Source organism: Cnephaeus nilssonii, assembly GCF_951640355.1.
Source record: "Cnephaeus nilssonii genome assembly, chromosome: 18".
Classification (NCBI taxonomy): Eukaryota; Metazoa; Chordata; class Mammalia; order Chiroptera; family Vespertilionidae; genus Cnephaeus; species Cnephaeus nilssonii.
The window spans coordinates 29,724,529-29,751,920 of record NC_137089.1 but is presented as its reverse complement, the minus strand read 5'-3'; the positions used below and the strand labels follow the sequence as shown (position 1 = coordinate 29,751,920).

Here is a 27,392-nt window from a genome sequence, read left to right as displayed (position 1 = left end):
TCATGCTTTCACCATTTCTGCATTGGAGCTATAACAAAGTGGCATTAGCTATCATTACTAGAAATTTCTGATCTAAACTGTAAGAAGAATTTAATAAAAATTGAGAAAAGTATCCATAGGAAGGACAATTTTTGCTCTTGCGTTTACAATAGTTTTGTCTTAGCCCTAAATTCAATGTACTATTTGGTTTCAAAGTGTGGGGGGCGGGGGGGGAGAGACACTGGCTCATTGGTTACCCTCTTTGTTCTGAGAAAGGGAAAAACCCAATTTGCATATTCATCATCATCTCATCTGGGAACTGAAAAGAACAGCAGAAACAATTTGTCAGCGCAAAGTTCTCCACCCAAGGTCCTCTCTCTTCTGCTTGCCCCCTTTACTAAAGAGAGGTGTCAGGTGAGAGCTTCCAAGAGCAATCGAGCAAAAGCTTTGTCTTTCAGCTATCTCATACCATCTAGACATGAAAGGAGTTTTATGATAGCAACATGGATATAAAAAAGATGGAAAACACTATTTTTTGAGCAAATGAGACTTTTTCATGTGTTTTTACCACTTGTTTAGGGATAGTTTGTTAACTGGAAGTAGCCATGAAAGTTGATAGCAATGTCTAAAAAAGCATCACACGTGATGATTTACATAATGGCTGGTCCATAGCAGTATAATCACATTTATCTTTGCTAAAAAATAGTTTTCAAGAGTCTCCGGTTTTCAGGCAAGACTGGAAATTTTCATGTGGGCTGGAAAGCCTTAAAAAGAATAAAATGTATGGGGCATTCAAATGTCCTTTTCCCCAATAATTAGATATATAGCTTATATCTAATAGCATGTTGTAGCCCCCTGTTTTTTCCTCTAGAACTTAGACTCTACCATTTTAAAGAACTGTCCAGCTCTAACGCTGTTAGATTCTGTTTTGCACCCTTATGGAAAAATCTCCCAATGCTACATTCTCCCCACTGCCCTTCTCTCACCCGAGCCAGTCCACCTGAAAAGCTGCCACCCTGTTCTTATTTCCAGGCTCTCACATCTAGTCGATTTCAGTTTTCTTGTGTAAAAACAAAGGAAAGACACAGGTATTTCCCTTTGTAGCAAAGGATATCCGGCTGCACTTTTGGTTGGAAAAGTGTTGGTGATGGTACCTGGCGAGGAAGAAGCCCACATTATTTCGACTCACTTCTATACTCATATTTGGAGTCTAGAAAAAAGAATATGTATCTAAGTCTGGTGTAGTGACACACATGTTTGTTAATGGATCAGATAATTGCTTGGGTTAAATTCCTGCTTCAGAAAGCTTAGTGCCGTGCATTAGAAATGTGTGAGCAATCTGAAATTTTAAGCCTTTGACCTGCCGCTGGCAACTGAATTTTGGAATCCAGAAGATTGTTGAACGTGGATGCGTTGTCAGCTCCAGGTACAAAGTGATTTTTTTTAACCCTCTCACCGAGATAAACTTTCTGAAACCTTATTTTTTATTTTTCAAGAGCCTGCAAGTTTGTTTTGCAAAGGAATATAATTATTAAGTAAGGACACAATGGCAATATTTATGCACAACTTTGCTCCATGAAGTCACAGCATTAAAACATTATCTGTATTGTTAGTATGGTTCCTGGGTGCATTTTTACTTTAGAATTTCGCCTCCATGACTCAATATGGACAAATCATGTTATTTAGCACACACTTAAGTAAAAAGAAAACATGTGACTTTGGGAGGAAGTTGTCCAGGATGGTGTCTGTGGTGGTTTTCCACCCTTTATCCTTTAATTTTATTCCTATCTACGTCCGTGCAAGTACACGTGTGTATCAATGTGTAGCTGAAGCCCGGTGTAAACACTTGTATGAAATATTTAAAATATTTATAATCTGGAAAATGCATCAACTCAGGAGTTCTAGGCAGAAATAAGGCTTTACACTGTTAAAGGGTTGTAAAGGGAGAGATGTGTCACCTTAGGGATGAAAGAGAATCTCACTGTAAGCAACGCACAAATCTAATTTGAATAATATCTATTCAATGTTTTTCCCTCCTGATAGTGGGGTCCAGACCACCACATGGCAATCACTAGTATTGAATCAGAGTATCATGCATGCATCCTGAAAAACGTAGCGTGGGATCAGGCACACAGACTCCTTAGGCCTTAGAAAGAGCCCAGTTTTCTGGACACGTTTAATGAAATATTTTGTAAAATTCAGTTTGGCTCAGAGGAAGATTGTCATTCTCTACGAAGCTTCTCTGTATGAAAGGAGTTAATTTTCTCGTTAAAAAGCTGATAATTGAAAAGAGTTGTACATAGACCTTTGAAGGAAAAACTCCCACGTTCACTAAGTGATGAAGAATGATGGTATTCTTTGCTTGGCGAGTTATTGCTGTTGTGTTCCTAAGCTGCCTCCACCTCCTCCACCACAGCCTGTTCCTGGGCATGCACAGTTCTCCTTTGTGCTGATACTAGTTATCAAGGGTCAAAGCACTTGGAGAACTCTAAGTATTCTTCACAACACCCTTATGAGGTAGGTAGATACATATTCTCTCTTTTATGTATGAAAAAAATGGAAAAATGAGGTGGAATGTGAATTTCTGAGGCTAAAATGACCACTAAGGATGAGGACACGAGAGCTCAGACCCCCAGGCACTGTGCTTCCATCACCAGACCAAGCCCTCCCTGCCCTGGCCTCCAGGAAGGAACCTATTCCAGAGTGTAGAAGGATACCGTGTCATAGAATATATTTAAGCATATTTAAAACAGTCATTACATGCCCTGGCTGGTGTGGCTCAGTTGGTTGGAGTGTTATTACCTTCCCTGGAGGGTGGTGGGTTTGATTCCTGGTCAGAGCACATCCCCAGGTTGCAGGTTCGATCCCCAGTCTGGGTGCGTGAGGGAGGCAACTGATGGATGTTTCACTCTCACATCGATGTTTTTTGTTTGTTTGTTTTTTTCGCTCTCTCTCCCTTCCTCTCTCTCTCAAATAAAAAACAGTAACATAAAACAGTAATTATATTCAACACACGGACTTTCGGTTTTCTATTAAACCATAAATTCCATTCAATTATCACATAAAAGATAACTGGGGAAAAAAAAGTCTCAGGTTTTTGTAGTTGCCAACTGATTGTCTCTTTGTTGCCAATTCACCTAAACATTGCACTAAACATCCTGTCAATAACACGAAGGCATAAATGATTTGGAAAAGGATGTAGTGAAGTAAAAATCGTAAGGAAAGCAAAGCAAAGCTAAGTTGGGTAGCAGCCTTGTCATCCAGGAGGCTTTGGAGGGTGTGTGACTAGCAAACAGACCTGCCCTCCAAAGGAGAGTTTACAAAACACAGAGCCACAGCACCAGTAGCTGGAGCCCTTCTGTACACAAAGGGGAGTGGCCATTTGATTTCCGGGGAAACTTCTGCATCTGATGGCAGGAGGGACTCAGTGAGGAAGGGGACTGCCTAGCCCATGAAGTCGTTCTAAGTTGGCACTAAATGTAGGATTTGACACAATCAAAACACTTCCTAAGAACCTACGAACATTTCGATTTTCTCTGGCAACCCCCTCCTGGTCTTTGCATAGCTGAATCCCTCCCCGTGCTCCGTGTGCCTGCTTGTTGTCAATGCCTTGGGAAAAGTTTTACAACATAAGCACACTTAAAAGACAATTGGACTGAATTGCTTGCCTGCTTTTCTGCCCAGCTTCAGAACAGTAAGGAAGGTAAGCACACAATTTGAGGAAATACACATGCTCACCAATCCCGAGCCAAATCTGATGAAACAAGGAAGAAATGTCCACAAAGAATCATAAATATAAGAGTTGTATGAATATCTCAAGCATCCTTTCTGGAAAGTCAATTTCTCTTTGATATCGTTTTTTTTCTTTTAATGGTGACTGTAAAGAAAACACCAGTATTCTAATATGAGATAACCGGTTGCTCTTTGGCGATCAGAATGACATCGACCAACCAAGCCACAAGAAAAAAAAACACACTATTTTTTTAAATTTGGAAAAAAAAAAAAGATTTCACTTCTATCAAGACTCTAAAATTCACCATGAAGTAACCACATCAAGTAGTTTAAACTATTCTTATGCCTAACGGTATAAGAAATTCTTAAAATTAAAACTCCCATTTGAAGAATAAAAAGTTAACAAATTTGTATTTTCCTTGAACAATTCTGTCAAACATTGTGAATGATGAAGCCTATGTGAAGAGCAGAGGGGTAACTATAAAATAATGAAAGATGGAAAAGAGCTGAATGAAAAGGCTCCTTGCCAGGAAGGGCCGGGTGTTGGAAGGAGCCTGTGGTGCAGTGACGTCTGAGTTACACCTAGGACAGCCTCTCAAACCTCTTTCATTCATGTGTTTGTTGACAGTAAATAAAAATCAAATAGCATTTCTCTACATTATTTACTTCTCTTTGCACAACAAAGAGTTTTTATTTAGCAGCAGAATATCACCAGCAATAGATTACTGCACAAGAAAGTTAAGTTCCATTCCCTACAACACCTGAGCATTTTCTGTCTCTCTAGGCCACACCAGACAACCAGACGAAAAACTACGATTCAAACACCTAGATTTTCCCAAATATCCAGATGTTTGACATCACAAAGACCAAATTTACTCCTTGAGTGACCTAATGCTTCACCTCCATTGGGAGATTTGCATTCATGTGGACAGTCTTTGCTTTTTAATAACACCATAGTGTCCACTTCAGTTTAGTGAAGATGGCTTAGCAACCATCTGGAAAATTCAGATGTTAAAAGCCCCCAGTGAAAAGAAACTTAATCATGAGGAACAATCAGAGCTTTCGGGCTATCAGTGGTCTAGTAGTTTTGTCTACATTGAAAACTTGCTTTTTTCCCCTTCCATTAGTCTGAAAACCATTCTCACAAGAATTATTTTTCCAATTTGGGGATAGATGCACAGACTAGGTGATGGCAGAATCAAGATCCAAAATACGTTTAAATGAGTCAGTTAATATGTGCAAGCCAGGTTTAGTGAATGTGAACACAGAGGTCCTTGTGATGACATGAAATATTTACAATGGGATAATGAGCAAGGCCATGGTGACCCTGAATCTCACGGTTGTTTGAAATGAGGGATAATTCGATGGATCATGTCCTGCAAGCAAAAGTACTTACAAGACCTTAAACTATCGCATCATATAATCCACCAGAAGCTGTTGGCATGCAGAGCTATTTGGCAGCTCCTGTGTCCAAGGAGAATTGTCATGGGGGACAGTTTCCTTAAGGACAGAGTTAGGCTCAGACAGGAAACCACCGGCATCTCCTCTCTCTTCCCACTGCAGTCGTGCCTTGGCCTTTCGTAAACGGACACATCTGTTGTCATAGTTACGAAATGGCAGGGCCACCTTGGACCTCTGCTCTATAAGAAGGCAAGTATTCCTGACGACCCACTGACGGGTTTCCTCTTCAATCTCCACACCCCAACCTCTACATTCATAGAAACCTTCTGCCCCAACACTACTCAGAGGCACCCTTACGCATAAGCCTTGTGGAAGAGAATGGTTTACTGCTCCTGTGTCTCCACAGTCAACCAACTCATTGTATATTAGAGTACCCTTTGTGCCTATTCTGGCTTTGGAGTTCAGGAAATTAACATTTTCTTCAACGTGTTGGTTTCCATTGCTTTGCAACTGCAAATTAGTCACATGGTGGCAGGCCACTTTTATTACCATTACATTTCAGTTCTGAAAATGACTTGCCAGGAGTGAGTTCACAGCATGACATGGTGCCTAAAACGCGGACTATCGCTCAGGAGAAACATCCTTGAAACACAAGGAAAATGACCCCTGCTTCTTTTTCTTATTTCCTTTTTTTTTTTTTTAAATTTAGATTGCTTGTTGGATAAATTGGATGACTTTTACTCATTCATCTATGATTAACTTCTAAAATTCTTATATGAAGGCATTTAGACAGAAAACATTATACACCATATAGATGCCTGACTTTGTTGCAACCTCTGAAACTATAACGTGAAATCAATTCATTCTTACCCTGCAGCTCAAAGCTTTCTTTAAAAACAGAGAAGCAAGTGGGAAAGAAGCACGGTTTTAAATTAGGAGACTATCTGTTCACGTATACGTGAACTGAGAATGTGAGAGTGGGGATTTTAGAGCTCACCACCAAGGTTTTGCAAGGGTCTAAGCAACAGGAGAGCCAGTTCCACATACAAATGCATCTCCGTTTGAAACTGGCAGTGTCACCACCTAGCAAGGCAGGAATCAAATTATTCAATAGCTACATCCACGCAGATTTTAACTCTGAAGTTGAATTATAAATCTGATTTGTGGAAATTTGTTATTACAATGCTGACAACGGCACTTCCAAGAACTGAAGGAAGGGCAGCAGCTATACCCAGACTGATCAATCATGAAACAGGTGACAACATCATTTCTTTTTTCATTTTCAAACACAAGTAGATTTGTATTCATTGAAAGCGAGTCCCTATGACCCAGTACCAATTTTCTGAGCTAGGCAAGGCCCCAGAAATCCATTGAATCTTTTTTCCTTTTTTTTTTTTCAAAGCGGTGCTTACTGGCAAAAGCAAACGAAGTGGGTGAATATTCATAGCATGACTGATGAAGAAGCAGTAGCAGGAATTCCCAAGTGCTCTACGTCACCGGGGTCTTTCTCTTCGGCAGGCCAGGCACATCACCACATGGCACAGAGCGCAGGGCCCCTTCCCACTAACTGATTAATTTTCCCTTGCAGTGGCTTGGCTACCACATTACAAGTCAAGAATGTGCAAGATTCCAGGGTCTGTTGAATGAATGAACACAAATCGCCTTCAGTAAAGCTTGACAAGTTCCCAGACGGTTCTGTAAAAAAAAAAAAAAGAAGGGAATGGATGGCATCAGCAATATGCAGCTTGTGACATGGAGGCTTGCTGTCTGCGTGTGGCTGGCTCGCCCTCTTCCCCTTTCTCGAGGCAGGAGAGGTTTCTTTCTTTTCATACAACACCAAGCTTCTGATTCAGACCAAGGAAAACGTTTCACCCCAGGCTTTCGCAACATACTTCAGAGAGCTGTTTTCTTTCCTATGTACAATACATTAGAAGGGTTAATAAAGGAAGTCAACTATTTCAGTTCTTTGAAAGAAGGAGAGAAAAGGACAATTCTTTGACTAGCTGACAGACCTCCTTTGCTTACAGGATATGTGCGATTGCTCCCAACTTAAATAGAATAAGAACTTCCGGAGGGCTAGATAGAAAGCCACAGGTCGAACGTCAGTTGCTAAGTTAATGCAACAGTACCTACCACACCCAAACAACAAGAGCTCATCTTCCAGAATCACAATGGGTTGAAAGGCCTGTGTTGATTAAGACATGTTCTACTGGTTTGTAACCAAATAGGAATCTCTTAAAATAATAGAAACCCGAACTATATTTTCCGCATACTTGGGGGTGTTTTAGAACTGACTGGTAATGAATTAACTTGAAATAATTGTGTTGATTTGATCCCAGAATGCCACCAGAACAGTTAGATTAAATTAGCTTAAACTCCACATCTCCATTTGTTAATATTTGTAGCATTTAATGAAATAGGAATTTGATTATTTCCATTTTAATGCAAATCAAGCAATAGAGAGAGAAGGGGGCTACCAGCTTAATTTTGTAGACGAGTGTATAATAAAAACATGAAACCTTACATTTTCCAAAATTCTAATAACAGAGTAGGTGACAGGCTGCAATAATAACACAAGAGAAAATTGTGTTGGTACTGTTCTGGTAATATTTGCTTATCAAGTTGATTAATTAGTTTTGATGTTAATCTCTTTTGTTAAACATCTTTGCTCTGCAGACATTGCATCGGTTACTATGCTTTTCTTGTTTGGTGCAGCGGCTAAAACAGCAGTAATCAGGGTAATGGGGGCATAAACCTAGAAATCGTGCCTTGGACCTCACACCATTATTCAGTCAACTATTTTATTGATGCCTAATGGGACTCACCAAGGAATTCTTTGAATTATTTGGAATCTGTAAAAATTATTATACTTTTTTTTTCTCTCCTTCCTTTTACTCTATAGAGGACCTATGGGTTTATACAGTACCTGACCAGAATTATTTCACTTCTAAAAATTGGTTATGCAAGTTAATAGATATCTTTAAGCAACAAACTCCTTAGCTATATGGGAAGCCAATCCCTGTGGGCCACAAAGCAGAGAGACTTGGGTTGGGCATAACGCCAGCATGAGTTTCCACACAGGGTGGGTCTGGCTGTCCTGACCCCTGAAGGTAATGCAACACAGGGTTGCTCTTCTGGGCACCCCAGGTATGGCTTTAGCACAACCTCTCAGGTTGCAGTAACCGAGGTTCATGTCTGGAAATTTGTTATTCCTAAATAATCAGTATGCTGGAGACAGATCTTATGTGCTGATGAAGGATGTTTTCTAAAGGACAGAGAAGTGGCCTATTCAAAAGTTCTTCAGACTTTTGAGAGGCATCTAATTTCATGCCTTTTCTTAAAAGAAAGTCTTAGGAATATCCCCAAACTTTATCCAGAGGTGATTGTTTTGAGTCAAATATTATGTGTCAAAAGAGTATTTCACCTTTTTTGTTGTTGCTTTTTGACTTTGATTGAAAAATATATAGTGTTGGAGCAGCACAAAAATAAATTATAAAATTACTCTTCTCTTTATAGGCTGTCATCTGTTGTGCCTTTATCTTGGATTTATATCATTACCTCATATTTGTCATTGTGAGGCTTACATAATACAATCTTGAAAACCCTCATGTTTCTTTATTGCTCTGGTATAGAATTAAATATAGATATTAAAAAGATAAGCAGTGTGGTAGAGCAGAAAAGAGGTAGAGTTGAAGTCAGAAGACTCTTACTCTGTTACTAACAACCAAATGGGAGCTGCTGGGGTGTGAGAATCCTTTTGTACTTGACTGCGTATTGCCCAATAATACAAATCATATAGATTGTGCTTTTTGAATGAAAGACTGAAGGAATCCTGATTACAAACATTTCCTGATTTTTTTGGAAGCTCAGTTGTCTCATCTATGAAAGAAGTGTGTTGAAGTAACACTTGCATCTTTTTTAGATGCTATTTTGTATAGAAATTAGTGACTTCTAATTTAATATAACTTCATAAAAATTGGCTTCAATCTTGTCAAAGTAAGAAGATGGATGATTACTTATATTTTTAATACATTAAATTCAGATTGATCATCATCAGGGTTGAGAACATTTTTGGTTTATTATTGACTACCTTTTTAGCATCAGTTCAAACAACAACAGACAGAGCTTACTACACAGCATCATTAAATGGGCTATAACTCTGTCTTCCTGTAAAATGCAGACACCTTACATCTAAAATGAGGAGAGAGATGAAACATTAATTTCTTTATAATCAATTCGACAAATATTTGCCAAACATTTGCTATAGTCTTTGCATCCAATCTTTCAATCTAAGAGAAGGCTCCTAGATTTATATGATAGGAGAATCTAGTGGTATAATAAACCTCTTAAATATTAAATTTTGTGATCTGAAAAACATGAAATAAATACAATTTAGGGGGAAAATTATGGGAATGGAATAAAACAATGGCGCTTCAAGGATTTGTTGATCTATCTTTCCTTCTTTTTTCTCTCTCTCTCTCTGGTCAAGGTATCAAAGTAAGTTGTGGGGTTTAGTTACGTTTTAGTCTGCCTCACTGGATGACAGTAGCTAACATGTATAGGATACAAGAGAAGAACCATCAAGTTAATTTATACTTATTACTTACTTTAGTGTAGAGTAGGGCCATGAAGGGGGCCAGTGTCTGGGATGGAAGAGTAGCATTGATCTACCTACTATGAATTAGGGAGTTGAAGTAAAGTTCAGTTACAGGTGATAGAGACTTTCATTTCTCATCATTGACTTGTTTATTTTTAACATTTCCTTCTGAAAGGCATCCTTGACTTTTAAATAAAATTTTCTCTGAAAAATTTGATCGTCAGACCATGATTTTGTTTCCCCTGAAATCTTGCCAAATCAGGAATAAATTTTGGTGGGAAAATATTCTTTGGTCTCCCAGAAGGACCTGCAGTTGTTAAACGTTGTTATAAGCTGTGTTTGACTCTCAGCTCCACTCTTTCGTAGCTGTGGGACTTTGGCCATTTATTAATATCTCTGAGCTTAAGTTTTGTCATCTGCAAATCGTACTTAACTCATAGATGGTTGTGAGGGTTAAATGAGATCACATACAGGTAGCTCTTTAACACAGCACTAGGCAAATGATAAATTCTTGATCGTGGTAAGCTACTTGCAATATGGGGAACTGAACTGTGAGAAAATCTAAGGAAAAAATAACCAAAGAAAAATTCGATTTAGCCAGTGTTTCGGACATATTATGTCAGTATATTATTTGTCAGTACAATATTTTAGCAAAACAATTAGACATTTCAGGGACATTAAACCATCCCTTATTTAGCAGAACACAGGCCTCAGAGGTTGGCTGGAGTTTTTCATATTTCTGGGCTAGATCACTGGGTACAAAATAACAAAAGTCTGATTTTTTCCTTGCAGAATCTAGAGAGAAAGATCTCCAAATAAATGGTGAAACAATGTGATACCTTAAATACTCAAGGGAGTTTCTGAACTCCTCATTTCTGTGGACAAATGGCTGTTTGCCACTTTTTCCGCGTGGCTTTCTGCTGTGAGAGCAGGTTGTGTGCGAGCTCGCCTAATTGCTACAATTGGCAAAATTAAATGGCTCATCGTGTTTTTATACAATTCCACCCACATTCCGCAGAGTTTTGCTTTTGACTGAGTAATTATACTGTGGAGGCTGTTGACACAGGCACATATTGACACAGCATCTGGATAAGACCTCTGTCCATGGACAGTCTTCTGTGGACAGTCCTGGGTGAGGGAGATGGTGCCGCCCGACTGTCATTCCACAGCCTGATCCAGGTAAGGGCCAGAGATTTGGAAATGGGTGTGGGTGGTAGAGGGAGGTGGCCCGTCCTTAGCCATTTTGAAATGCTCCAGCTTCAGATGGGGAGGTGGAGGGTGTTATGAGTCACAAGCTGGCTAAAGCAATCATTTTGATTGTTGTCAAAGTGACACTGGATTCCTGAAGATAAATGAACATGAGTTCATCTGCATCCATCACTGAAATGATAGAATCAGCCACTTCAGGCCTGCTGTGTTTTCATCATGCACTTCAGCCAATGCTCTGAGCTACATTTCTGAAAGGCAGTCTGAGCTATTTTTAAAAAGGCTGTAAGGAACTCTCCTCAGAGAAGTAGGCATCTCATCCAAGCTTTATATAGAAACAGTAATGGCTAATGGCAAAGACGTGTGAGAATGCAGGGGAGCGCATATTTAGTCTAGAAAATGGTTCATTAGAAAAAAAGGATCTCTGGATTTTTTGTCTAAACATTGTGTCAGAATTTCTTTCTGCTCAATCGCATTTAGTGCATTTAAAAGCAAATGTGTCACCTTACACAACCCTGCTAAGGACACCAGAGGTTTTCTTTGCTGAATTCAATCAGTTCAGAGAAAGAACCTTTGAAATGACTCAAAACTCTTCATTTCAGCTTCTTAAAGGATGAGATCTTTAAGAAGTGATAAAGCTCATTCAAGCTAAAAGTGCTAGATTGTATCTAGGGACTTCCAACTGAAGTTCATAGGTGTGTTGCTATCTTACAGACAGGCACTGCAAGCTTGGGTTGGTGCTGAAAAATGAGGAGGAAGTTTTATTTATCGAAAAGCTCATGTGTGAGTAACATACCAATTTATATGCATAAAAAGGGAGCATATACTTTATCCCTTTCATCTGTTACTCTGTTGTGTGTGTGTGTGTGTGTGCGTACGATCTATAACATACACACATACATAGGATTATATATTTTTAAAAAAATAATTTGAGATGTCATTTTTTCCCATTTACTTTTAAGTTCTCATTGCTATGCTATCACTTCATTTATTCATAGATCAAAATAAAGTGGGCATTTAGAAATTAAGCATAAGTACTTCATTATACTTTATCTTCAGGTTACCTTTATATATTTTGCCAATGCTTGAACTGCATATTTTTGCTATGTCAATAAGAATTTATTTCATTTGTTGAGGTCACTGCATTATCATAAATGAATAGTAACTGACTGTCTGCAAAGTCAATATTACTGGACTAGACAGTACACAGTTAAGTAGGACAAAGCCAATGTATGAAGAGAATTTAAAGGACATAGTCATTTTGGGGGACCAAACTTTGACTTAGGTTAAAAAAATTCTTTTCTTCCACACAAATACTTGAAGTCTGTGTGGTCAAGATCCATATGTTTTTAAATATTAACTATGGTTTCATTTTAAAATGCTACTTTGAAAGTGAAAAAATTTATACTATTTTCTTTAAGAAAATTGTATGGTCCTATGCAAAAAGTGAGTACTGAGAGCAGACCCCTCCTCTTCAAGAAATCCAATAAGCTCATGCACAGGAAGTTGGAGCCCACAGAGAAAAAGTCCAGCATTTCCAGTTTGTATGCTAACCATGGCTTCTTCCTTTTGATTCCTCACGTACTCTCTGTGGAGGGTTTAATGGCAGATTGAAAACGAAATCTTAGGAAGAACTAAAATATAAATATCAAACTCTGTTCCTTTGTACATTGACAATGTCTCTTTAAATCCTAATACTTTACACTCTCTGTTATCCGTGTGTCTAGAAACTAATGACTTGTCATCCCCACACAGTCCAATGGCAGTGTTTCTAAGTCATGGAAGATTAAATCATGATTTACCTTGGGAGTAGATTTTTGTTGTTGTTATAATCTTGAGAAAAATTGTAAGTTATTACATGTAGGAGATGTCATTTCCTTAGCAAGAATTTTTGACTAAAACATCATAATCTTCAAGTATGTTGGATAACAGAGTATTTACAGTATTTGGGAAATTATTGAAAAATTCAAACTTCTTATACCCTTCTTACTATATTCTCACCTCTAAAACAAAGCACAGTACATTATCTTTTTTTTAAAATTCACATAGCACTCATTTTGACTCTTAACATGTTAAATGGGGGATACAGTTGAGAAATAATTTAAGACTTACATGTTTGAAGAGTGATGGAGCCTGTGGCATTTGTGTTGATTAACGCTACTGTACGGTTATCTGTTATTTGCTCATGGAATCAAAGGTATAGTTCAACTGAGCAATTCAGTTTCCACAGATCATCAATTAAAAGGTGTCTTGGAAATAATAAAGCTAATAACTCATGGTTCTGCATAAAAGTGGACAATTTGTCAATATAATCATTTTTTTCCTTCTACAGTGGGGGCAGAACGTTTTCACCAATTGCTGACAAGAGGGGTATCTTCCTGGGCCTTGACTGTTGACTAGCCAATCTTTTCACATCCAATCAACAGATCATTGTTTTTTAGTGAAAATCTTGCTTGGAGGATCAAATCATAGCAGAATAGGAAAGTATGCCTGCTGATAAAAATGGTCTATTTTTAAACATGGCTTTAGGGCTTGTACCAAAAGAAGTCCTATGTTGAGTGCTCTATCATTTCCTGTGGATGTCATAACGGGGACAGCAGTCTCTGTATGGCACACCCATTACAGGTGGTGGCTATCGAGCTTGACTATTTTAAATTAATTGGACAGTCCCAATAACTGGATAATGAAGTTAAACTGACTGTTTTTCTTTTTTATTGAGAGCCTTGACTAATATGTCAGTTGGGTTCATATAAACCAGGGAAGGAAATTTAAGACATCTTCCACTGTGGTCAAGTTTGTCATAACGGATGGATGAAAGTAACCATTTACATCTTTGATTTCCTGGGAAACAATGGCCAGTCTTGACAAGCCCTTTCTAGTTAAGCTGATTCTCTCATCACCTGATATCCTGACAGCACCCCTGGCCAGGTTCCTGGGGACACAGACATGGCACAGTAGGGTGAATCTTGCAAAAGACAAGTGTTCTCAATATGCCAAGGCAGACTGATGGAATTTGTGGACCCAGTTTCTGACATCCCAAGTAATTGTGATACTTAACGTATTTTAAACAGTTCCAGGTCTATAAAAAAAAGTGATGATGCCTATATGCATACCCTATATTTCTTTATTACAAAAATATTGAAATAATCCATGAGTTATTCCACTCTGCACCAATTATAAAAAAATACTATCAAAGTTTGACCGGCACTTTTAATGCAACAAAAAGCACCATGACCGAGGACACTGGGAACAGAAAACGGGGAACGCTTGCTTGCTGTACGGAGGTATTTAAAACCAGAAGCTTGTTGTAAGAGTACAACTTTACAAATGATTCAAATACAAATCTTAGCTGAATCTAGTGATAAGCCCTCAATCAGTTCAGAAGGGTTTTCCCCTAGCATATTCACTGCATTTGTCTGCTCATACTTACTAAAAAGTGTCCCAAAGCCTCTAAAAGACACATCACTTGGACCTTGAATTGGTGGTGGTGGGGGAGTCTGTACACAGTGGAGAACTTGAATGTTCATTCTAGTTTCCGCTCCTGTGGGGCTCATGCCACTCCATCTCAGTTATCCAGGGCTTCCAGGTGAATCCTGGGATTGGACGGTGTTTGGCACTAGAAAGATGGGGCATGGCGTGTTCTGGACGTGTGCCTACCTGAGCTCAGGCAGAGCCACGCCTCCTGAGACCTGACACATCCAGTTCCAGCCCAGTCCTCTCTTGCCAATCTGCTCTTACATTCCAATGTGCGCTGCACAGGCCAGGAAATCAGATGCTCATTTTGCCTTTTCCCCCACTTTCTCTTCCTGTGTTTATTAAATTTTTGCAATTGAATACTGAATCACGATTACCATTTAATTTATGTCACTATGTTATCGAGCTCCTTGGTCTTACCAAACGCCATACATGTGCTGCATAGGATTTCTGTCATTAAAGATGTTCTCAACTGAAAACTTAAGATAAAAAACCAATCCTGACATGTGTTGAAAACGAACCATTCCTTCACTTCTAATACACGTGTAAACACATTTGAGTTTGCTGTCCACTTGACAGGCTTTTCACACATGGTATGTATTGGTTTCCAAATGAGCATGGTTTATGAATTCTTTTCTAAGCAGTACTACTTTTTTTTTTTTCTGGAGTCTTGAGGGATATATTCTCTCTCTGTTTTAATATTCCTGTGAAAATCAGAGCTTTTCATCAAGAAAAATCACCTAAGCTATTTTGACAGAGGACTGGTGTTGTGTGTGTGTTAGTGTATGTGTGTGCATGTATGTGTGTATGACAATATATTTTTATGCAGAGATCAGTTAATTTCATCAAAACACCCTATTGATCAGAGGCAACATTTTCCATATTCATAGGACCCTCCGGTGGATGCGCTGAAAGACAGTGTAGGAGAAGTTGGTAGCAACCAGGAGTCCTTCCAGTGGCAGGAGACTGTCGGGGCTGCTGTTTGAAAGAAGACCAGCAGCAGGCAGTCAGCTGATGGAGGGTCAGACAGTAACCATGACGACGGTCAGACTACAAGCATGACAGCTCATTTCCCTACTCTAGGATGGAGTTTCATTATTGCCACAGGCCTGCCACCACCCTTTATCTGGCAGTTGTGGCTCCTCCAAGTCTTTTTGTTTTATAAAGTGGTTTCATACTCCAACCGCTCCTGAATAAGGGCATCATCTTTGTACTGCAGCCTTGGAGGAGACGGGGAACATTCAAAGGCTAAAATGGCCTTCCGGAGGCTTCGGTCCAAAACATGTCTCTCCCATGCTGGGTACCTATTCCTGAACAGGTCAATTTTAATGACAGATTCTTCAATCCGTGGTGGGCGAGATGATGGGGTGGATGGGGCTGTGGGCCTCACCTGAAAGACAGGTACACACCCATCCCGCTCTGCAAATTTCTGGTCGCGGTCGCTGACAACACTGCGGTTGTTGGAGATGGACCGCAGCGTGCTCGTGGCCACTTCTGGAGGCAGGGTGAAGGCAGCGACTGGGTCCTCACAAGCACAACTTGGTGACTGCCCGAATCTGGGTCCGTTGGGGTGAAAGAAGGCATAATACATCAGCATAAAAACCACGCCCGTCAAAAAGCTGCTGAACACCACACACAGCGCTGGGATGGCAAATGCATCTGCAATCTGGGGAGCCTTGTAGAGGTACCAGAGGGCACTCAAGGCTGTATTTTCCAAAAGGATCACAAAATAGTAAATGAAGAGCCTGCAGCGTGTCCTGCCTTCCTTGACGTTGAACCAGCTGAAGATGTAGATGATCCCCACCACCATGTCGAACACAATCTCTTCCCATTTGGTGATACAGAATTCTGTCTCACAGTGGACGATCCAGAAGGTCATGATGCACCAGTGAAGGACGATGAAGATCCCAAAGTACAGCTGGAACACCGAGGCAAAGAGGGCAAAGGTGATGACCCTGGCAGCAATGGTGAAGAAGTGCCAGCAGAACTGGATGACGACAGCCATGTAGCTGATGGGCTTCTTGTCATCTCGAGAGTCCCGGAGGGCCTTCTGGTATGAGGCCAAGGCCCAAGCCAAAGACACCAGGGAGGCTGCCGCTGTGAAACCTACAAAGGCAAATGGGAAGACATTCTGTCAAAAGTGAGATTCAGTGTTGTCTCCTGGAAATAGTCATGCGGGCTGGGGGGCTTGAGACAGGCTAGCTTTGACCTCAGCAAAGATTGTAATTTCTTTGAGTTTTAGCTGGGCCAAACACTCAGAGGGGGCTCCTAGTATCTGTCCTCGATGGGACCCAACCACATGGAGAAGTCATGAACTAACCATGGAATGTAGGATCTGGATATGGGGTGTGGCTTAACTTCCATGTATTTGGTGTACATAGACTCAGGAGGTAGTTTTGTGTAGTGGGAATATAGCCGTTGGTTGGAGGTTAACAAGATTGGGTTGCTGTTTTAACTTTGCCACTTATTACCTGCATGACTTTAGACAATTGTTTAAAGTGGTGTCCTCATTTATAAAGTAGATGATCTCTAAGGCTCCCTGTCAGCTTTGAGGATCTGTGATCTAAAAGCATGAACAGTCCCAGGAAACTCGAGGGGCTAGCTGGTTTACCATTCTTCTTCTAAACAAGAAAGTTGACTTAAGAATAAGAAAAGGAGCCCTAGCCAGTTTGGCTTGGTGGATAGAGCATCAGCCTGTGGACTGAAGGGTCCTAGGTTTGATTCCGGTCAAGGGCACATGCCTGGGTTGCAAGCTTGATCCCCAGTGGGAGGCATGCAGGAGGCAGCTGATCAATGATTCTCATCATTGATGTTTCTATCTCTCTCTCCCTCTTCCTTCCTCTCTGAAATCAATAAAAATATATTTTTTAAAAAAGAATAAGAAAAGCAGTCCATAGAACCTCATTGGCAGTGTTTCTTGTGATACCTGCTGTGTAGTTTGTCCCTCATATAATCTGACACTTGCTACTACAGCTTTTGTATATTCCTTACTGTCTTTCCCTTAGAAGAAGAAATGTCTGCTCACTCTCATCTCTGAATCTTTCATAAATTAAAGATTATACAGAAATCAGTCCTCAACCACTTCTCTTATTGTTTGATGAGGCCCATTTGGTTAGTATTCCTTCTCAAAGTATGTTTCCAAAATTTAAAAATCATTTGTGTTGCTTACTTTCACTGTTGCTCCATTTACCTTGTCTGAAACATCACCTCGAAGGTCCAGATGTCCACAGGGCTCACTAAAAACACACTGGCCTCTTTTAGGAGCGAGATGGTTTGGGAATTCCACTTTGTCACTGAAATGTTATATCAATTTGCATCGCAGCTGGTGTACTTATTGAGTTGTACCAAGACTTACCGAGACTACAAATAGTTTTGTGTTCTAAAGTCCTGCTGGCTTTTCTTCACAAGACTCTTACTAATCATAACCAGGCCACCTTATAGTCTTCTCCCGCTATGGAAGTAATAGGAGGGGATTGCCAAGAACTTGTACTTTCCTTTTGTTATATTTCAACAGAGAAGAGCTGTTGTCTCTGGTTCTTGAAAATGAATTTAAAAAATGACTCTTCTGGAAAAGAGCCACATTAATTGATAAAAAAAACATTCAACCTCAATAGTTATTTCTTACTTATTCTCCTTGAGTAAGATGAATTCCAAAGAATAATTATCGATAAAGAAAGTGTTTTCTAACACCCAGGTCTCATATCTATTCCCAATAAAGTCCGTAGAATGTCTCATCCTACACTGGACCTTCAGTTTTTCTCTGGCCAGCACAAAATCTTTTATTACCATAACTCTCAGGCAGTTATGGCAACATTTTTAGGTCAATTGGAGACCAGTACACAAAGGAGTTTATGTTAATGTAATTTCTACATGGTGGAAACATATTCGCCAATGATATATCAATTACAAAGCAAATTCATAAGTGAAAAGAGAGGAAAGGAGAAAATGTTTACAAAAGAAGAAAAAAGGTTAGGGAATGGGAAATAAAAGGTGATGGAATAATGACTCTGTGAATTATATACTTATTATAGTTTAGGATATAAGAACAGAAGTTGTGCAATTTTAATTTTAACACTTGTGTTGCAGAGAAGCCACTCATGACCTTGCTCTTTGCCAGGACCATTAGCAATGGTACTAACTGCTTCTTGGAATAGACGGTGTTCTCTTTATGCCTTTAAGCTGTGAATGGATTGCAGCTTCTCCACAGGCACAGCTTCCTTCTTTTACCAACCCACATCCTGTAGGACAGTGTTTAAGCACAGCGCCACCTTCAGGAAGATTCAGCATGGTCCGTCAGGCTTGAGCAAAACAGTGGAGTGGACTAAATCAGGATTGTTAGATCAGGGTACCAGTTTGCACAGGAAAATGTTATTAAAGGCTGTTTGTCAAAGCAGTGAAAAAGTAAAACAGCATCATAAAATTATCTGTTATCATATTTAAAAGAATTAGAAAATTAGGTTAGTTCAAATTCTTTTGTAATTTTCATACCTTTTATTAATTCAGCCTGCTTTGACACTCAAGGAACTTGTTAAGACATTATTCTGACAGTAGAAAACGAAGATTTTTCTATCAGTCTTGCTTTCTCTGTATCTTACAATTTAAGACATACTCACCAATGATATATGTGATAAGGGGTTAATTTCCAAAAATATATAAAGAAATCATATAACTCAACAGGAGAAAGACAAGCAATCCGATTAAAAAATGGGCAAAGGACCTGAATAGACACTTCTCCAAGGAGGACACACAATGGCCAAGAACATATGAAAAAATGCTCAATGTCACTAATTATCAGAGAGATGCAAATTAAAACCACAAGGAGGTATCACTTCACACCTGCTAGAATGGCTACTATCAATAAATTAACAAATAACAAGTGCTGGTGAGGATGTGGAGAAAAGGGAGTCCTATTACACTGCTGGTGGGAATGCAGACTGGTGCAGCCACTGAGGAAAACAGTATGGCGTTTCCTCAAAAAATTAAAAATGGAACTGCTGTTTGACCTAATGATCCCACTTGGGACTATATCCTAAGAAACCCCAAAACACCAATCAGAAAAAATATACACACCTCTATGTTCATAGCAACACAATTTACAATAGCTAAGGTCTGGAAATAGCCAAGTGCCCATCAGAAGATGAGTGGATAAAAAAGCTGTGGTACATTTATACAATGGAATACTATGTAGCAGTAAAAAAGAAAGGATCTCTTACCCTTTGAGACAGCATGGATGGGCCTGGAGATTATTGTAAGTGAAATAAGCTAGTTAGAGAAAGACAATTATCACATGATCTCACTTATATGTGGAATCTAATGAACAAAATAAAATGATGAACAAAATAGGACTATAGACATGGAAGAATAGAACAGACTGATAGATCTCAGAGGGAAGGGGAATGGGAAGAGATTAACCAAAGAATTTATATGCATATATGCATAGCCCATGGACACAGACAAGAGTGAGGTGAAGGTCTAGGTGGGCAGGGTGGGGGGGGAGCCAGGTGGAGGGTGACTCCAGGGGGGAAAGTAGGGGACATCTGTAATACCCTCAATAATAAAAATAATTTTTTAAAGAAGTGTGAATCATGACCAATTACTTTATGAATTCTCAGACTTAGCAACAATTAGAATTTCCCTTGTTCATTTGATTATGATTTTTTTCATCTGTTTAGCAACTAGTTTTTAGAAGGCAAATATATTCCTGAACAGAAAATATAGGGCCATTCTAGAGTCACTCCTCATTACAAATTTATACCTGTCATGAAATGCTTAAGTTCTTAGTTTTTACAAAACTCTGTGAAATAAAATCTGTACGCCTGTCATGTTGTTTGTTGTCTGGGTGTAAAGAAGAATTCCTGGAAATCCCCAGAGAATGTGTTAGAGGATTTAGGACTTACAGCCTACTTTTCTAAATGTATGGAGTCTGGGGAATTGAACCAACTACTCTAATTCTGTGACTTTTCAACAAACAGAATGAGTCCGTCTCTTTCCTTCTCCTGTTGAAGGAAATAACCACAGCCCTTGCCCCACAACAGGCCAGCCAAAGGTTAGTCTCAGGGAAACACCCGGCCACTGGCCCATCTTCACAACCAGACTGCAGCTGGTAAGAAAGAGCTCTTCTTTTTAGCTTAAAAAGTTATTGTTATATAAAACTTCTGACATAAACAAAAGCAGAGAGAAGAATACAATAGATATACCCTTCATGCAGCATCAACTAAAGTCTTTTCCCGAGTTCTAAACTCCATCTTAAGGAAAGCATAACTTTTGGCCAGCAGGGGGACCCCTCTCAATGGAGCCCTGGATCCACTCCTTCCTGAATCTTCCCGCATCTGCCCTTCCCTGTATGCTCTTTTCTCCCAACTGACAGACAGAAGAACTGTTGAAAGCTGACTGGCTACCAGCTGGTGTTTCATCGCACATCTTCGGCAGCCTGACCTGGTAACTCTCTGGGCCACCTGAACACCCCGGCTCATCTTGGCGTGCCTCTCTGTGCTCCAGCCACATTGCCATCTCTCCAGTCCTCACATGCTGAATAAGACCACATTTTCTTCCCAGAGCCAGGAAAGGCTTGCTCTCCTTGAAAAGTCACCTTTCAGTTTTTGGTTTAAGCATCATTCCTTTCCGTAGGGAACTGTCCTAGCCCCTAATCTAAATCCAATCACCTCGTTGTAAGTGCCACAACACTGTGCTTGCTTGTTCTAGATAGCATACCTCAGCACAACCATTGTGGTCATCTACCTGTGCGGGTGCTGATGGGCATGTCTCCCCATCTTTGGCTGACCATTGTGTCCCCAGCATCTGTCACTCTGCTTGTGCATCAATTTCTGAAATGAGTACATTTGTCATCCGGTTGCTGGATGTCATATTGTTTCCCTATCTGATCACCATTTTGATTGCAAACATGTTGATGTCCCTTTCTCCCCATTTCTCTATCCTGCCTGTCAATTTCAATATTTTGGGGAGAAATTTAAAGTATGTTTTCACCAATAGTTTGGGAAGGAATGATTTACAAGATAACCCTCTTTGTCTATGGAGGTGAAACTATGCTATGACCATTCATAACATATTCAGTCTGTTCATCACAAACATGATAAGTTTTCCCCCTAATGGTACAGTCCCTGAACAAACAAACAAACAAACAACAACAACAAAAAACCAACCACTGAATTTTAGATGAAAACATAATATTGGTTTCTTATAGTCAAAGAACTTAATGATTTCCTTAATGAATTGAAGCTCAGAATCACAGACAAAAGAAGGAACAAGCATTTGTTGGGTCCTTGTTTTGCGCAGTGATGTGCTCGGTACCTACATCCTTTGTCCAATTTAAATTTCATGATGACACTTATAGGCAAGCACTGTTTTGCACTCAGGAAGAGAGGTTAAATGACTTGCCCAAGATCATGTAGTTAGCAAGAAGGGCAGGCATCCAAATTGCATAGATTCACAACTCTGAACACCACAATAATAGACTGGTATGGTTATCTGTACCAACAAGTGGGAAGGTGAGTTCTTGAATCTCCCACAATCTAAACTCATGGAGGGATGTCGATGACCCTCTTTAGCATCTGACCCCCCAATCTCCAAGCATCTAATTCCCAAGAGACTCCCATCATACCTGCTCCTTCAGGCTCAGAGCAACGATATTTGTCCCCAGGCCAACGTATCCCATTTTGGATTAACTTCACAAAATGGATCAGAAGCACAAGATCCTGGGAGGAAAACCATGCTATTCATTTCTTCCTATTTTCTGAACTAAAACAACTCACTTAGTTTTCCTGGATTTTCACCAAAAGAAAAATACTGCCTGATTTGAGCTGATCTAAGAGTAGCGGGTCATAAAACGAATACTGAGAAACAGGATGGTTTTCTATTTCTTCAGCATGCAGATCTTGTCTCTTAGGTAGATATAAAAGGCAGTAGCTCCACTTGGCTGGGCTCCTATTGAATACACCCGGTTGAAAGAATGTAACAATTGGGAAAAAATGTAAAGCCTTCTGGGCTCTCATCTTTGTGGAGTGCAGGTGAAGGTAAGGAAGGTAAGACAAGCTCCACTGGGCCTAAGGGGTTCTAAATCTTCTTGCATTGAAACCATTCATCTCTGGTTTAAACCTTGCAATATTCTTACTAAAAATACTTAAATGCTCTAATATATTCAGTTTGGGCAGGGATATGCATTCTTTTTGTAAGCCATTCTGAGGATTTCAAATTCTTTGCAAAGCAAATTGTAAGGCTGTTAAAGGGTTGATAAGGGAAACACTGAATTGAAATTTAAAAAATGTTTAATATGAAAGTAATTGAAAAAAGTTGTTGGGAGAGGCAAAGTGTCTCTTCTTCTTCTTCTTCTTCTTCTTCTTCTTCTTCTTCTTCTTCTTCTTCTTCTTCTTCTTTTTCTTTTTTTTATGTTTCTTTTTTTATTGTTGACATTATTATATATGTTCCCTGTCCCCCTCCCCAACCCAGCTCATGCCCCACTCCAGGCCTTCACTAAACTACTGTCTGTGGCCCTGACCGGTTTGGCTCAGTGGGTCGAGTGTCGGCCTGTGGACTGAAGGGTCCCAGGTTTGATTCCAGTCAAGGGCATGTACCTTGGTTGCGGGCACATCCCCAGTAGCGGGTGTGCAGGAGGCAGCTGATTGATGTTTCTCTCTCATCGATGTTTCTAACTCTCTATCCCTCTCCCTTCCTCTCTGTAAAAAAATAAATAAAATATATTAAAAAAAAAAACTACTGTCTTTGTCCTTGGGTTATGCATCTATGCATATAAGTTGCCCCCAGCCCCCTCCCCTCTGAGTTCTGTCAGTCTGATCCATGCACCCATGCTTCTGGACCTATTTGTTCATCAGTTTAGTTTGTTCATTAGATTCCACATATAGGTGAGATCATGTGATACTTGTTTTGCTCTGACTGGCTTATTTCACTTAGCATAATGGTTTCCAGGTACATCCATGCTGTTGCAAAGAGTAAGGAATCCTTCTTTTTGATAGCTGCATAGTATTCCATTGTGTAGGTGTACCGCAGACATCTTATCTACTCATCTGCTGCTGGGCACTTGGGCTGTTTCCAGATCTTAGCTACTGTCAACAATGCTGCTATGAGCATAGGGGTGCATACATTCTTTCTGATTGGTGTTTCAGGATTCTTGTGATGTATTCCCAGAAGTGGGGTCATTTGCAAAGTGAAGGGCAAGAGGGCTCACGGGTGCAGGCTGGTCTCCTGCAGGCTTTATTCTGTCCCTGCCTGTGGAGGGCCAGCCCCTGTCCCTGGCAGGGCATCTGAGACAGAATCTTTCCCTGTTTCTCCTTTCCTATGCCCCCAAGGTGCCTTTGCAGTCTGCCATGCGTAGGAATTTGATGGGCCGTGTGCCACAAATCACCTGTTAGCGTCACCAGTATCGACAGTTACTGGCCTATTTAGGGGGATCTGTAATTCCATGGGACAGTGACAGAGTCTGGGTCCCCAGGGTTTACAATCAAGCGCTCACTCTAATGAGGACGGCTTAGCAGTCACCCACATTCAGAGTTATCCATGCTTAGAGAACTTGGAAGCGAGCCCAGAAGATGGGAAATGGGACCCAGCTGTGTCCTGGGTAAATAAAACTAAGGCGAGTGAGGCATGCTTGGGGTGGGTGGCATGGGGTGGAGGCAGAGCCAAGGATCTGGGGCGGTGCTGGCAGGGTGATGTCCATGATGCTATGAAGTGGCCCAAGTATTTGTGCTTATGGACAGCGGCAGCTGCAGCTCCTTTCTCTTACGGGAGAGGTAAGAGTCTGTTTCAATGGGGCTCTGCCTACCTTGGAGAGAGGAAGAAGGAAAGAACAACCATGATGGGAGCGTTCCCAAAGGAGAGGCCACGGAGGGGATGCGGGGCTGTGCCATTTGTGCAGATGTGCGGTTGGCAGCATCTTCCAGGGACCAGGGGTTTGTATCTAGAAGGCTCAGCCTCAGGTTCTCCCCACCTTCCCTGCCCCCCTCTGTCCTTCCTTCAGTTCCTTCCTCCCGCAAACACTGCTGGAACACCTATTAAGTGCCAGGCGCCGAGGCACTGGAATCTCTGGGAGACGGGCATTTATGTGCAGCATGCAGATTTCCAACCTGGAGGGGGAAGTGTAGAGGAGAGAGAGAAAGGCTTTGTCCCGAGGTTCTGTCCTGGAGGGGAAGGCAGCTCAGGAAGAGATCGCAGGTGCCAAGCTTGCATGTGTGGCTGAGGCCGGAGGGGGGAGTTTGAGGAGGAGCAGGGAGCTGGCCAGAGGGCGTGGACCTGATATACCAGAACAGGACTTGGACTTGGGCCTCCTCATGGAGGCGATGGCACCTACGGCAGCCTCAGGGCAAGGTGTGCGAACCCCCAGGTGGCAGGGTGACAGTGGGGGGCACTCCAGGCAGAGATGGGGGGCTTTGCAACACATCCAGGGAACACAGCACTGAGGAGCAGGGGACTTCAGACCTACCAGCTGTGTGACTCTGGGAAAGTCACTTGACTTTGAAGGAGAATTAATGAAATCGTGTCTATTCAAGTATTTTGTATCACCTCTTGGCCTTTTGGCTAAGATCAAGTGCAAAGTATTTTCTGAGAAATACCTTATATATAAATAGGAAAAAAAACACCTTCCTATATAAATATTAGTCATTACAAACCCTAGCTTTCTTCTCAATTTTGCCCTCTTCTGCCTCCCCCCTCTGCACCCCCCAATTCTTTTATGCCTGGATTTAAAGGACATGTTACCTGAGGATGTTGGCTTTAATAGAATAAGGACAGAAAAAGCATAGAATGGGTGGTACAGATATTAAAGACATTTCCTTCACAGGCATTAAAGAAATTCTTTTGACAGGATACTATTTCTAACACTCACTTTAAAGTTGGAGGAAAAATAGGCGGCATTATTTATGTAGGTGGACTATGCACTTCATTTTATTTTGGTTAAAGACTGATAAAAAAAAAAAAAAGAGGCCACTCGGTTGGAAAGAAGGAGAGGATGTAGGGGGATGGTTTCAGGGTTTGCAGGAAAGGATGAGGCAGGTTTTGAAGGGCCGGTTTTGGGAGATCCCAGGGGACAGGGACAGTATTACTTCACAGGAGGGTTCATGAGGAGGGCATGGCTCAGCCTAGAGCAGGGGTGACCTCGAACCCCAGGACCTCCAGGCTCCGATCTCCAGGCCCCAGATGGGTCCCTCCCAGGGCTGGGAAGAAGGTGATGGACAGGGAAGGGTATGGGAGAAAGGGGGCTGGTTGGAGGACAGCGAGGGAGAAGGAATGGCTGCCCTCCAACCACGATGAGGCCCTTGGGAAGGGCAACAGACACTTCAGCTGTCGGCTTTTGATTTGCTTACGTTTCCTGGTTTTATTCCTCAAACAATTTCTGCCAGAAATGGATGCCCATTAAAAATATCTTGCTTCTCCTAAGATGTAGCTTTCTTTAAGGAAGAGGCCTCTTTTGGGGTGTGTGGGTTGGGACCCCCAGCTCCTGCCCGATTTCCCAGTGCCTTGCCCTTTGGGTTGCCTCATTTTGACTCTGTCAATAAGAAGAATATAGCTGGCTGCTGGGACCATTTAATAATGCAGCAATAAATTGTGCTTTCCAGCCCAGCAACGCCTTTCTAGGTGATTTACCAAAAAAAATGACTCCATACCCGGAGGACACGGATACTTGTAGCATTATCTGTCCCTATGGTTGGACGGGCTCAGAGAAAGCGCACCCTGCAAGGAGGACCCCAGGCCTCACAGATGGCCCAAAGTCACCTTCTCAGCCACCCCTTCCTCACTCTCTCCGCCCCCTGCTGGACCCAGGTCCTTTCCCCTCTCCTCTTTAGGGGTCCCTTGGCAAACTCCTACACGACTGCCTCTGTGCTTTGGAGAAAGGAAAGCCCAAGAGGAAAGGCTATGAGAGCATCTGATAACATGACGACGGCTGCCTTGCAGAGGAGAGGAACTAGCTGCTCTCTTCCCAGGAGCCGTGTCCTTTGGAAAACCTATCCTGCCCTCTTCTCACTGTCACCCAGAATCTGCTCTTCCGTGCTCCCTTAGCACCTCATGTGCACCTTAACTTTAACTTTCGAGCTATTTATTAGCCTTTCTCTTTCTGCGGAATCCGTGCAAGTATGGACGGAACTCTGTTCTTGCTATACTCCGAGAGACTCAGAAAACGCCTAGCACACATGATAATTACTTGATAAATTGCACTGAAATGAACTGAACTGAACTTGGAGATGTTTTAAATTGAAGTATTGTTCAGATGCCGTTCTTGCCTATAATAAAGAGGCACAAATGACCTGAATCTGGGACTATTTATTAGCAGCATGGGGCTACGCCAGCCCTCAGGGACAGAGTGTATAACTCACAAATCACAAAGATTCCAATGTGCATTCCTTCCCTGACCAGAACATGCTCTTAATAGGATAGAAACAAATTAAATGCATGCCATTACCAGGTGTAAAGGTTTTTCAATTAGAATTTTGTATTCTAGGAAAGTAAAAGAATAGTAATTTCCCAAGACAGATTCCTTTAAATGGAAATGACCAAGTCCAGATTCAAGGCTCCCTCCAAATCTCCTAAAATTGACTAGAATAAATTATTTTAAGCTTTCTAAATACAAAGATGTGTGATTTTTTTTATTGTATTAAGGGAAATTTAAATTGAAGTTTTAAAAAAATCCTGGGATTGCACCACATGTCTCAGAATTTTTTGCTTAGTATAATATAAGGAACAGTACAATTTGGAAAGGCTGATATACAAGTAGTCCAATATCTATTACATAATCGCTCTAAAGCCAATAGGCACCATTCAGTTTATTCTGAATGATAAACTTGCAAAAAAGACTTGAAGCAGATAATTATCAAATAAACATAACTAAGTAAACGATTAATAGAGAATAACTAAGAAAGAGTAACAGCACACCTAGGCTAATATTATTTTTCTAATAGAATATTGAAATATGAACTCACAAGATGCTAAAATAAATAAATAAATAAGTTAAATAAATAGGTAAAATAATTCTCACTGTGGG

At 40.8% G+C, this 27,392-nt stretch overlaps 1 protein-coding gene across 1 annotated transcript in view; it reads right to left on the bottom strand.

Moving 5' to 3' along the window:
• Positions 1-6,636: 6,636 nt before the first annotated feature.
• Positions 6,637-27,392, bottom strand: part of XKR4 (XK related 4) — a 288,730-nt gene continuing 267,974 nt past the window's right edge. Inside the window, exons 3-4 of the mRNA XM_079796666.1 lie at positions 14,346-16,495; positions 6,637-6,807 (exon numbers count right to left, since the gene is read on the bottom strand). Of these exons, the coding sequence (XP_079652792.1) occupies positions 15,549-16,495 (947 nt within the window). The 3' untranslated portion in view covers positions 6,637-6,807; positions 14,346-15,548. The remainder of the gene's footprint in view (positions 6,808-14,345; positions 16,496-27,392) is intronic.